Here is a 13,176-nt window from a genome sequence, read left to right as displayed (position 1 = left end):
TTCAAGTGAAGGACCGTACCTACATTCGTCCAGTCGCCCGGATCATCCTGCTCCCAGCTCTGGAGGACAAGGACGAAGAAGAGACGACCAAATAGACTTTCTCCTACTCTTTCAACTGCCATGCGGACAGTTGGGGGCGGCTTTGTCTGAAAGCCTATTTGTTCAGCGCTGAGGTTTCCTAAGTGCGTTCGAACGCTCCATCACGTGAACTGCGCCTGGATAGAAAATCCAACGCGCGCGCCTCAGTTGTTCGCGCTCAGTGATGATGAGAGGAGACTCAGAGACCCCTTTCTTTACGTTTGTGTGCGTTTTATGAAAAACAAGTAAGTTCCTACTATTGTTGTATGTTTATACTGCGTTGTAAGGAATGTTGTGAAATTTATGTATGTTCATGCGAACTAGTTTTATTTGTTGAACTGCGTGACTAATTAGTGTAGTCATGATACCAGAGCGTGCTGTAATATTCGACATGTTTCCTGTGTGAAATAATTAGCCCTCTATATGTCAATTTAGACCTTATTTGTGTTAGTTATTTAGAAATATGCTTCTGCGTTCGAGTGCAGTGTATTTATACTGTTTATTTGGTGCTATCTGCATCGAGTGTTATAGTGATATAGTGTCATTCTGCATAGCCACTTAAAGGTGCATCAGTACAGATATTAAAGGCATATGGTGACATATTCTGTTACACTGGATTAATGTTAATGATTATTTTCTGTACTGTACCGTTGTGAATGATGACAATGAGCATAGTATAGTATTCCTTTATTTGTTTATTAATCGGTTATTATTACCATTGTATTATTTCTTTTTCTTTCTCTCTGTTTAGACCACATACACTCAATTATACGAACTTGTATATTGGCATCCTGATCTTGGAAATAAAGATGATAAAGGATTCTCTGGCCGGAATCTTTCTGTAGTGTTCCCATCCTAAAAAGAACCACTAGTCCATACTTTACAGTATTCTTAACGATTCTATAACAATCTGATACCCAGGCCTGCCGGGACTTCCTATCATTGGCTCAGGCTCACAGCAAGCGTTGGCAGAAAGCCCTGCAGGCCGAGAGAGAGCAGAGAGTCCGACTGGAGGAAACACTGGAGCAGCTCGCCAAACAACACAACCATCTGGAGAGAGCCTTCAGAGGAGCGACTGTTCTGCCTCCTTCCCAGAGCAACCCTGCCATAGACAACAAAGGTACAGAGTCAACGACACAGAAAGACTGGGTGCCACGAAATAATATAGAGACTAATATATAAACACAGCTTTCTACTCCATTGTCTTCACTAGTTGCACACAACAATGAGAAGACAACTAGTGATGTCTGACTCCAAAACGAATGACCCTTATGAGCAAATCCTTTTGAATGAATCAGTCAGATTGAGTCACAAGTCAGTTTGAGTTAGCCTCACAACACACAGGGTTTTCAGTAAATGAACATGTGGAAGATTAATATTTAATCTTTTTCATTTATTTGCACAAAAATAGAACTATATGGTAATTAACAGCAATATTTACCTAAATATACACTGCCGCTCAGGCGTTTGGGGTCAGATGTTTCTTTTCTCCTCACCAAGGCTGTTTTTATTTGATGATAAATACATTATTGTTACACATATATTTAAAATAGATTTTTAAAATGTAATTTATTCCTGTGATCAAACCTGAATTTTCAGCATCATTACTCCAGTCTTCAGTGTCACATGATCCTTCAGAAATCACTCTAATATGATGATTTGATGCTCAAAAAACATTTATGATGATTATCAATGTTGAAAACAGTTGTGCTGCTTCATATTTCTGTGGAAACTGATTTTTTTCCAATATTATTATTTGATGAATAGAAAGTTCAAAAGAACAGCATTTATTTGAAATAGAAATCTTTACTGTCTGTACTGTCACATTTGATCAATTTAAGACATCCTTGGTAAATCAAAATATTGATTCCTTTTTTTTTTTTGCCAGAATATATTTATTAAGTTTTAACTTTAAATATTTATTATTATTAATAAGTTTAAATTATTATTTAAATAAGTTTTGTTAAACACAAACGCAAGACAAACAACCACAATGCCCATCAGAAAGCCATCACTGTACAATGTAACAGTCTACAAATATTCATCACTTTTCTTTAAAATGAAAGATATAAAATAAAATGAGTTGTACAAATCAGGTGATACAAATTATTGTCCAGAAGTGAACTGCAGTGTCCACACATCTCAGTCGTTGTCATCTGTTAAATCCAAATCTTTGACATAATCAATAAAAGATTCCTTTTAAAAAAAGATCTTAATGACACCGTCACCAATCTTTTGGTAAGATACGGTAGTGTATTTTACTAAAACGTTTTAATAACTGAATGTTTGGGCGATACAAATGAGTCATTGAATCAATTTTTTTTTTTAATTTGTATTTATTTTTTACATTTTAATAATTTACAATTAGGAATGATTAAAATGCATATTAGACAATTAAACATATCAATGTAAGCTTGCAGTATTGAATATTTTATATATCACCCAGAAAGATTAAATCCTGAAAACTCTCAACACTAATAGCTATACATTTGGATATGACTTAGAGATTTCCTAAATATATTATACTTATTATCCGTCCTGTAGGCTCAGCTCCAGTAAAGGGCGACGCCAGTGACGAGGACGATGAGAACGAATTCTTCGACGCGTGCGAGGACGTTCAAGAGTTTATCACCGTTCCAGCAGACCCCAAATATCACAGGTCTTTATTTACTCCCCCGCTCCTGTCGTTTACTCTCATCCCTATCTGTCCCTTAACTCGCTTCTCATATAAGTGTTACTTGACCTAAGTGTGTGTCCTATGCCTTCCCTTTCCTCCTCTCTCTCACACACTCTGGCTCTCTCATACCCTCTTTCCATTTCTCTCAGGAGATCTGGGAGCAATGTCAGCGGAATCAGTAGCGAGATGGGAATGGATGACGGGACGACGTCGGTAAGGCGTTATGTTTATATATGGGGTTTATGTATGTGAACCAAATTCGATTTCATGTGCAGTCTAGATATAAAAAAACCTAGTAGCTGTTTCCATCCAAAGTTGAGATGTTAACTTATGCGCAAAATTGCAATAACGTATAAAACATTTGCGAATAAAGCACCATTTCCGTCCCATGTGTTCAACAGAAAAAAAATCTTCACTTCCTGGGAAATTGGGGGAAAATATCTGTAGTAAAAACGGAGGTTGCTGCAATTAGGGAAGCCATTGTGGCTCCTTTTTCGTATGTCATAAATGAGTAGCACCTCAGAGCGCGCAGACGTTATCTAGCGTTCGGAGGCGGATGCCTGATGTTTAGGAACGCAATCATGTGAGACAGTTCTGGCAGGTAATTATACTAAATCATTTGGCAACATTTGAGATGCTGTGCAATGAAATTGGTCCACTGGTTAGTCCAGTTATCCAATCACATCCTCTCTTGAGGCAAAGTCGCGTGAGTTTTTTGTTCCACATTAATGGATTTATTCGGTAAATGTGTTTCCATCGTAGTATATGCACGACGTCTTATCGGATAAAAAAAAATCAAATGCATGCGTTTTTTTAATGCAGATTTTTAGAATTTATGCGCATTTTGGTGTTTCCATCCAGCTTTTTTTTTTAAAAATGCAATATGCTAAAATTTGCATAAAAATAGGTAGAGAAAAAGTAGCCTTTGACATCTGAAGTTCATGTTTGAACCGTTTTTTTCCATCTCTCACAGCTAGACGAGCAGTCTGTGGCATCCAATCCCGAGTCTCCTCAGTCCCAGGAGGTGGTGCCTATGATGAAGAGACGGGCCCGAATCCCAGATAAACCGAATTACTCTCTCAATCTGTGGAGCATCATGAAGAACTGTATCGGAAAAGAACTCTCCAAAATCCCTATGCCTGTACGCTCATCGCTGTCTTTATGAGAATCCCGAACGGCCCAGATTTATGGCAGTGCTTTTAACGCATCCTCCTTTTCCCAGGTGAACTTCAACGAGCCCCTGTCCATGCTGCAGCGTCTCTCAGAGGATCTCGAGTACTACGAACTGCTGGACCGGGCGGCCAAGTGCCATAACTCTCTGGAGCAGATGTGCTACGTGGCAGCTTTCACCGTTTCCTCATACTCAACTACAGTTCACCGCACGGGCAAACCCTTCAACCCTCTGCTGGGAGAGACGTTTGAGCTGGACCGTGCCCAGGAGAGCGGCTACAGATCCCTCTGTGAGCAGGTGAGGGGACATCAGCCTTTGATTATATCCTGAGACCCTAGAGGAAGAGCTTATTGAAATGAAGCGAGTTGTGTTTGAAACCTAATCCCTTCTTCTTCCTGTCTTTCACTTCAGGTAAGCCATCACCCTCCGGCTGCGGCTCATCATGCAATCTCCGAGCGAGGCTGGACCCTGAGACAGGAGATTGCCCTGGCCAGCAAGTTCAGGGGCAAATATCTCTCCATTATGCCCCTGGGTAACTATTTGTGCTGTTTTAGACCTCATCACCATGTTCAAGTTTTAAAGTAGCATATCAGCTTTAATTTAACAGGGAAGAGTTTTTCTCACTAGTTCTTTTTCTTAAAACCAAACGTATTATAATACAGAAAGTGCAATGCAAAAAAAACTTAAGGCACTTAAGCCACCAGGGTGGTTCCCCGAGAACTAATGGATCCCATAGGAACGTTTTCCTGGTTGCATTCGCACTGCCAGTAGGAACTTTGAAGTGACGTAAGCCGCGCTTGTTGTTGTGACTTTTATTTTGACGGCGAGGCGGACCTTCATTTTGACGGCGAGGCGGACCTTCATTTTGACGGCGAGGCGGACCTTCATTTTGACGGCGAGGCGGACCTTCATTTTGACGGCGAGGCGGACCTTTATTTTGACGGCGAGGCGGACCTTCATTTTGACGGTGAGGCGGACCTTTATTTTGACGGCGAGGCGGACCTTTATTTTGACGGCGAGGCGGACCTTTATTTTGACGGTGAGGCGGACCTTTATTTTGACGGCGAGGCGGACCTTTATTTTGACGGCGAGGCGGACCTTTATTTTGACGGCGATGTGGACCTTTATTTTGAGGGCGAGGCGGACCTTTATTTTGACGGCGAGGCGGACCTTTATTTTGACGGCGAGGCGGACCTTCATTTTGACGGCGAGGCGGACCTTCATTTTGACGGCGAGGCGGACCTTCATTTTGACGGCGAGGCGGACCTTCATTTTGACGGCGAGGCGGACCTTTATTTTGACGGTGAGGCGGACCTTCATTTTGACGGCGAGGCGGACCTTCATTTTGACGGCGAGGCGGACCTTCATTTTGACGGCGAGGCGGACCTTCATTTTGACGGCGAGGCGGACCTTCATTTTGACGGCGAGGCGGACCTTTATTTTGACGGCGAGGCGGACCTTTATTTTGACGGCGAGGCGGACCTTTATTTTGACGGCGAGGCGGACCTTCATTTTGACGGCGAGGCGGACCTTCATTTTGACGGCGATGTGGACCTTTATTTTTACGGCGAGGCGGACCTTTATTTTGACGGCGAGGCGGACCTTCATTTTGACGGCGATGGGGACCTTTATTTTGACGGCGAGGCGGACCTTTATTTTGACGGCGAGGCGGACCTTCATTTTGACGGCGAGGCGGACCTTCATTTTGACGGCGATGTGGACCTTTATTTTGACGGCGAGGCGGACCTTTATTTTGACGGCGATGTGGACCTTTATTTTGACGGCGAGGCGGACCTTTATTTTGACGGCGAGGCGGACCTTCATTTTGACGGCGAGGCGGACCTTTATTTTGACGGCGATGTGGACCTTTATTTTGACGGCACTGAGAATGCCAGAGCCTGAGCTCACAGCGCTAGCATTCTCCGTGTTCATTAGTTTACGATCTGTCTAACTGTCCTGTCTAATACATTATTAGATAGAACTGTCATACATAGAAAGTAGACTGTAATGAAAAGGTATTAGTGCATGCCGTGTGGTTGATGTCCAGTGTCGCTAGCCGAGCAGAAATACATAATCATGTTTCTCTTGGTCCCCTCAAAGTTACGTTGGATTTTCTCCTCAGCGTAAAGGTTGAGAGGCCCATCTATCACTGTTTTCCAAGTTCGTAGAGTTAGTTTCTGGAGTAAATATATTGGCTATAATCTGGCGGGTATTGGTGTTTCGCGTGCGTTCGGCCAATCAGCGAACACTAATGTCACGGATGGTTCCTATAGTGCTGGTTTAGACCCGACTCTGAAGTAGGAGCTAAATTAGTTCCTCCAAAAGGAGTTCCTAGAACTAAAATCGTTCCTAGTTCCTGCGGTGCGAACGCGCCAAAAAACGGGAACTTCCGCCAATAGTTCTAGGAACTATGAAAAGGTTCCTCCGGTGCGAAAGCCCCTTTTGTTCTATTGTAGTTTTTTTCCAGTTGCTTGTACTTAGTGTCTTTGTTCTTATTTGATCAGTTTACCTGTCTTCAGTAAGCTTGAGTGTTTTTTTTATTTAAAAAAATTATATTCAAATTGGTGAAAATTATGAAATTTCAATAGTACCATTCTTTATATATATATATATAATAATAACCTTATTTAAAGAAAAAATAACTATATTGTGATATATATCGTTATCGTGAAATTATTGTTGTTGTATTGGGCATATCGCCCACCCCATGTTCACACTGAAAATACCAAATAGAAAAAGTGCACTTTAAATCCCCGGATGATCCACTTAATTAACCGAAAAAACGAAGTGTGGCATGTTGGATACTTCATGCACTCAACTATCGCAGGTTTAATTATGATGCCGAGGCTAACAGACTCCGATGATGAATGACAAAATAACCATATAAAATGTATACACTACATGGTTGAGTGCTTAGTGTGCCATTTGGGACACAAGTTCATTTGAAAAGATGGATATTTGAATGTCTTATGCTTGTATATATGTCTTCAAGCAAGAGTTGGTGAGCTCATTTTGAATTGCTTGTATGTTTCTCCAGGCTCTATTCATTGCATCTTTGAGAAGAGTAACAATCACTACAGCTGGAAGAAAGTCACAACCACAGTTCACAATATAATCGTCGGGAAACTCTGGATAGATCAGGTTGAGAACACAGTCTACTTATTAATGCATAATATATTGTCATATTCTCAGCATCAGTCCGTGATTTTCATTTTCAATCATTTTCAGCCACTGGCCACCCTGTTTTTTTTGTGCATGTACATTTTTATTATACAAATGTTGCGCTTAAATTGCTATATCTATAGTGTGGCATTTCATTTCATACATAAGCTCAGTTGTGTCTGTCTCTCGATTCAGTCAGGAGAAATAGACGTTGTGAACCACAGAACAGGCGACCGCTGTCATCTCAAATTCGCCCCGTACAGCTACTTCTCCAGAGACGTGGCCAGAAAGGTGAGTCAGCATCTTCGTTCTCCCGGAATGCAGACGTGTCAGTTTTGTCCCCTTTCATTCGTCACCCTCTGTAACATTTTCATGTTTTTTTTTTTCCTTCTCTAATTTATGTCTGCTTTCACTTCCTTCTTGTGCAATGCCTCTCTCTGTAGGTCACGGGGGTTGTGACGGATAAAGATGGGAAAGCGCACTTCGTTCTGTCTGGGACGTGGGACGAGAAGATGGAGTACTCTCGTGTGATGCAGAGCAGCAGAGGCGGGGAGAACGGTGCCGAAGGACGACAGAAAACCGTCTATCAGACGCTCAAAGCCAAAGAGCTGTGGAAGAAGACGCCGCTGCCGTAAGACATTCCCAAACACAAGCAATTAAAAGAGTACTCTGTTGAGCTCATTGAACAGCATTTGTCCCTACTTTTCTTTAAACAAAAAACAAACAAAAAGTGAGGCACTAATGATGGAAGTGAATGGTGCAAATTCATAAACATTAAATGCTTTTAAAAGTATAGCCACAAGATGTAAAAAGAAATGTTAACAGGATTTTAGTGTGTGAAATCACTTTTGTGCCATTAAACTTTAAACCCTAAAAATGACTGCTCAAATAATATACACATAATTAGGGATGTGATTTTTATCTATTTATATAAGTTTAAATAAAAATATTTCCCATATGAAATTTGTAAATCAATTTTCAAATAAATTTAAAATGCATTCAGACAGAAATGCACAAGCTTCTGAAATTCTGCTCCACCCAAACTCTTCTCTGTAAGCGCTGTGAACTTGGATCACTTATGTGCATTTGAAAACGCAACGGGACAAATTTGTAATGAGAATTGTTTATAAATCTGTTGTCAAAAACAGAAAATAACAGTTAGAAAATAAGAAATGAAGACTCTTGTGTAATTTTAAAGTACAGTAGAATTGCAACAGTAACATTTTAAATAATAAAATACAAATACTTTGAATTATTATTATTATAAAAGTCAAATTTAAAGGAAAACAGTTTTTGATTACATGCATGTAAATGCTTTTATACAAGTACCTTTCTGCCCTAAAATCCATAAAAAATTGCCCCCATTCACTTTTATTGTGTCTCACACTAACCTTAAATTTTTTTTCACCGGTAATAAACATTATGCCTGACAGTTGTGCTTAAAGGTGAACTAAGTAACTTTTTTACCTTAACCGAACAGCTTTGGAGTCATTGTAATGTTTATATTACTGATTTCGTGTTGAATGGTGGTCGTCTCGCACCCCCCTGGTGCCTGTGAGCCGCAAAACCACCCTTGCAACTTTGGGCCGGCGAGCCGCCGGCCTGAGTGTTAGGAAGTATCGTGTGATATCAGGTCTCGCGAGGTAACGAATTGCTTTACGGCAAAAAAACAGATCTGATAAAATTCTGATAAAATGAGCATCAAACAGAAATAACCCGGCGCCGTATACATGTGGTGTTGGGCGCGCGCAGCTCTTAAAGGGGCCAAACCTTATTTCCACTCGTTACAGCATCCATCCTACTGAACAGGTACCGGTGTACAGGGGGAGGGGATCCGGCCGTGAGTGCGAGCCATCTCTGCGTTAGTGCTATTCACGACAGTACAAGTACTCCACAGCGACTCTAGGGGTCGCTGTTTGACAAAAACGTAATTCTTACTGAGTGCTGCTTTAAAGGTGCAGTGTGTGATTTTTAGCGGCATCTAGTGGTGAGGTTGCAATTTGCAACCAGCAAAAGTTACTGTGGCCGACAGGAAAAGATGTCGTCGTCTGAGACAGCAGAGAGTAGCCAGTTAAGCAATGAGGTTTCTTTACCAAGATAAAAAAAAAAAAATAGGTTTACTTAATTATTCAGTAAAACGATATGTTTTTGTGAATATTATTGTTACTTGTTCATCATTGTGTGACTTTAGCTAGCTTCTTTGCATGAAGAACAGCAATAGTGACGAAACACGTTTGTCTGTTTAGGGCTCCTGTAGAAACATGTCGGCGCAAAATAACAAAAACATTACGTTTCATTATATAAGGTCTTTATTCACCACTGAAAACATAGTTATGTATATTATATTGCATTTCGGTCTACAGATCCTCCTAAATAGTTTTGAGCACGCATTATTCCTTTAACGAATATTAATTATAATACATGGCTGGACTTCCAAGGAATGTTACAAAGTAACATCGGCGTTGCTTAATTATAATGCGTGAGTAGTTGCAGCCTTGGCTTAATATTTAGTGGATCGATTTATGATGCTCAAGTTTGAATTCAGCTGAAATTTCTCAATTTCCTCCTCCATTTTCTTCTCTCTCTCTCTCTACTGTGAATGCAGGGATGGAGCTGAAAACATGTACTACTTCTCAACACTGGCGCTGACGTTGAACGAGCCAGAGGAGGGCGTTGCCCCCACGGACAGCAGGAGGCGTCCGGACCAGCGTCTGATGGAGCAGGGCCGCTGGGAGGAGGCCAACGCAGAGAAACAGCGGCTGGAGGAGAAGCAGCGCACCGTCCGCCGAGAGAGAGAGCGAGAGGCCAACTGCTCCGCCAGCCCTTCCGAAGAGGGCAAGGAGCCGGCAGACGGGGGTAAAGTATCCTTTTATTTATCCTTCTACACGTCTCTCCTCGTTTCTTCCGCCGCCTCGGCGTCTCTCGTTCACTCCCGTGTGACTGTCTCTGTCTTTCCCTCAAGCTCTCATTGAGGACTCAATATCTGACTCGCCACTAAAAAGCAAGTACTCCTGTTCTACTTCGTTTTCCCTGTTTTTAAATTGTCGTCTTCTGGATTTTCTCCCATCTCACACAAACACACACTGTAATAGTGCTTATTTGCATATTATTAAAGTGGTAGTTCACCTAAAGATGAATATTTTGTCATCTTGTTCCAAATACGTATGACTTTTTCTTTCTTCCATGCGTGGAGATTTTCCATATAATCAATGAAAGGGACTCGCGCTGTTGAGCTTCAAACAGTGTTATTTTAGTATCAATAATATACTATTATTGCATGTATTTATATTTTGAATTAGTTTTAGATTTTTGTATATTATTTAAAATGATTATTTATATTTTATTTTCCATTTTAGTAAAGTCAAGTCACCTTTATTTATATAGCGCTTTTTACAATACAGATTGTATCAAAGCAGCTTCACAGTGACAACATGAAAATAATACAACAAAGTTTGTTTCTAAAAGAAAATTGCGTCAACGTCCACCTTAAGTAAGGCAGATCAATAATATTATTGAATATTAAATGTCCCCAACTAAGCAAGGCAAAAGCCAAGCCAACAAAAAGCCAAGGCAAACTTTAGTACGTTTTTTATTATTATTTTTAATTATTTTTACGTTTTTTTATTTGATCATTTTAGTTATTTTTATTTAGTTAAGTTATATTTAGTAAATTGGTTATTTTAGTAAATTATTTGTAATTTCGTACTTCAAATTGTACTAAAATACTGAAATATGGAAATGTTGCCTTGCAACCAATAAGTTATTTTTTTTTTTTTTACATTTTCAGTTAGCGTTATTTTATTTGAATTAACATAAAAAATTAAAAGTTTTTGTTAGCGAAAAATGACTAGTTTTTTAATACTTTTTTCTTTAAAAATGTACTCTTATACGTATAAAAGAAAAGGTCATACTGTATGAAGCGACATGAGGGTGAGTAAGTGATGACAGGATTTTTATTTTGAGTGAACTATTCCTTTAATAGGAGCACTTCCCGCCTCCATTATGCCATTCACTCATTGTATTCTTTCTTTTTTTGTTTGTTTTTGTCTTAATTTGCATCCCCTTTTTTAATTTTCGGCTGCTCGTCTCTCAACTCTGATCAGCTGAAGAAGTCGAGATTGCCAGTGAGCCCTCTGAGACCACTTACAAAAGCAAGTACCATCCCATCCCTCTCCCTAATCAATCTGTTTCCCACGTTTATCATCCAATCATCTTCATCTTCCATCTGTCTATCCCTCCATCAGCTGACATGGATGAAACTTCCTCCGATCTTTCGCTCTCAAGCAAGTAGCAGAATCAACACAAACCATAGCTGCGTAGTGTCGCTTAGGCCTTAGTTTTCACACTTAGTGCGATTGCTTAGTTTTGTTTGAATTTTTTTCCTTGCATCATGAATATTTAAATTATGCTTTATTACATGTTCAATGTTCTTTAGTGTGTAGGTCTGAAAAGTTACAAAGTCACTCCGATAATAGGTCTTTGAACAAGCATTTGAAATCAGTTCCACGATGCAGACATTTGACTTCCACTAGAGGGCAGTGTGAGTGCATAAATTGCAGCAGTATAGACCGAAACAACATTCAGTGTGGAAGTTCATTCCCCATTAATCTTCATTTCTTCAGTTCACTCCTCTGGTGCATGCTAACATGACTCTCACTCCTCTTCTCTTTGCCTGCATCCCTCCATCTTCAACATCAGCTGAAACACTGCACGGCTCGCATCCACCGGCGTACTCAAGCAAGTACCACACAGTTCACGCTGATCGTTCGCAATTTGTTAGAGCTGCATGTTTAAACGGGTCAGATCAAACACTTCTTTAAAATGTTTTTTTTTTTTAAATTGGCACCAAAAACATTCATTGTTTAGTTCTTCTCAATATTTCTTCATGACCCATAGAATAAAACCTTTTTTTGTTGTTGCTAACAACACAAGAACCACAGTTAACCATGTTAATATATTCAAATGATCCTTTTAATTATTACAAACACAAGGTTTATATACACTGATAAACTGTATTATCTCATAAAACAGCACACATGACACACCCACCCATATCATCTCACACACATTGTAAAATGGCAGTCGTGTGGTCAGACTTTGACCATTTGTGAGCACTGTCTCACTTTCTGCTCTTTCTCGCTCTAGTGGAGGGTCCTTTTGGAGCTCCGGTCAAAAGCAAGTAACATCCACCCAAAACCCCTCCAGCCCCTCCATCTCTCACCTCTAATAGAGCTGGGCAGTGTGATCGAGCCGGACACTGGAGTTGTTGAACCGCTTAATTTTGGCACATCTTGCCACTCGCATCAAGTGTGAACATGTGGATTGTTTCCAATATATGCACACCTATGTGGCCTTTAAAAAAATATGAATAATAATCAATATCCAAAGAAAATATAATTCAGTATATATATGTAAACTATTGAATTGTTTATATTTTAGTTAAACATTAATATTATATGATGTTAATGTAATTAATGTTATATTATGTAATTATTATGTAGTTATATTCATATAACTGTTAATTTATGCATATATAACAGAATTTTATTTATATATATTATATTTTATAATTATTGTAATATTATTTATTTTTTTAAATTATACAAATATATTCCATATGTGTATATATAGACCAATATTATATTTAAAATATAAAAAGTTAATAAAGTTATATATATATTAAGGCTGCAACTAACAATTATTTTGATAATCGATTAATCTGTAGATTACTTTTTTTTATTAATCGGAGGAAAAATCTAAAAATAATTATACATTAAAATGTATTTAATTAATAAGAAATTTGAGTAAAAAAAAAAAATCTATCTTCTTTACTCAATCATATGTATACAGTATATAGACAAATATTACATGTAAAATATATTATAATTTTTTTTATAAAACTATATATATTTATATATACACGCACAGTGTATTTTATTTATACGTGCATAAATAAATAAAATACATTGTGTGTGTGTATGTGTCTGTATATACTGTATATATATAGTTTTTTTTTTCTATAATGAAGTACAATTAATTGGTAAAGTTTTTGTGTGCAATGTCCATCAAAAAAAAAAACGTTGTTATA

General features: G+C 38.9%; 1 protein-coding gene across 5 annotated transcripts in view; it reads left to right on the top strand.

Moving 5' to 3' along the window:
• osbp (oxysterol binding protein) overlaps positions 1–13,176 on the top strand; it is a 28,752-nt gene that overhangs the window by 14,946 nt on the left and 630 nt on the right. Inside the window, exons 6-17 of one of the 5 annotated variants that reach the window (XM_056247230.1) lie at positions 1,000–1,198; positions 2,623–2,737; positions 2,908–2,968; positions 3,729–3,896; positions 3,978–4,223; positions 4,338–4,458; positions 6,964–7,067; positions 7,284–7,379; positions 7,532–7,719; positions 9,694–9,944; positions 10,051–10,089; positions 11,192–11,454. In XM_056247230.1, the coding sequence (XP_056103205.1) occupies positions 1,000–1,198; positions 2,623–2,737; positions 2,908–2,968; positions 3,729–3,896; positions 3,978–4,223; positions 4,338–4,458; positions 6,964–7,067; positions 7,284–7,379; positions 7,532–7,719; positions 9,694–9,944; positions 10,051–10,089; positions 11,192–11,379 (1,776 nt within the window). In that variant the 3' untranslated portion in view covers positions 11,380–11,454. Of the gene's footprint in view, positions 1–999; positions 1,199–2,622; positions 2,738–2,904; positions 2,969–3,728; positions 3,897–3,977; positions 4,224–4,337; positions 4,459–6,963; positions 7,068–7,283; positions 7,380–7,531; positions 7,720–9,693; positions 9,945–10,050; positions 10,090–11,191; positions 11,455–13,176 lie in introns of those variants that run through there. The other 4 variants (XM_056247229.1, XM_056247232.1, XM_056247231.1 and 1 more) reach the window with 4 other exon arrangements.

This window comes from Rhinichthys klamathensis, unplaced genomic scaffold, assembly GCF_029890125.1.
Source record: "Rhinichthys klamathensis goyatoka isolate OS25496 unplaced genomic scaffold, OSU_Roscu_1.1 h1tg000044l_1, whole genome shotgun sequence".
NCBI classification, from domain to species: domain Eukaryota; kingdom Metazoa; phylum Chordata; class Actinopteri; order Cypriniformes; family Leuciscidae; genus Rhinichthys; species Rhinichthys klamathensis.
Note: the sequence above shows the minus strand (reverse complement) of the source record. Positions and strands in the feature narration are given on the sequence as shown.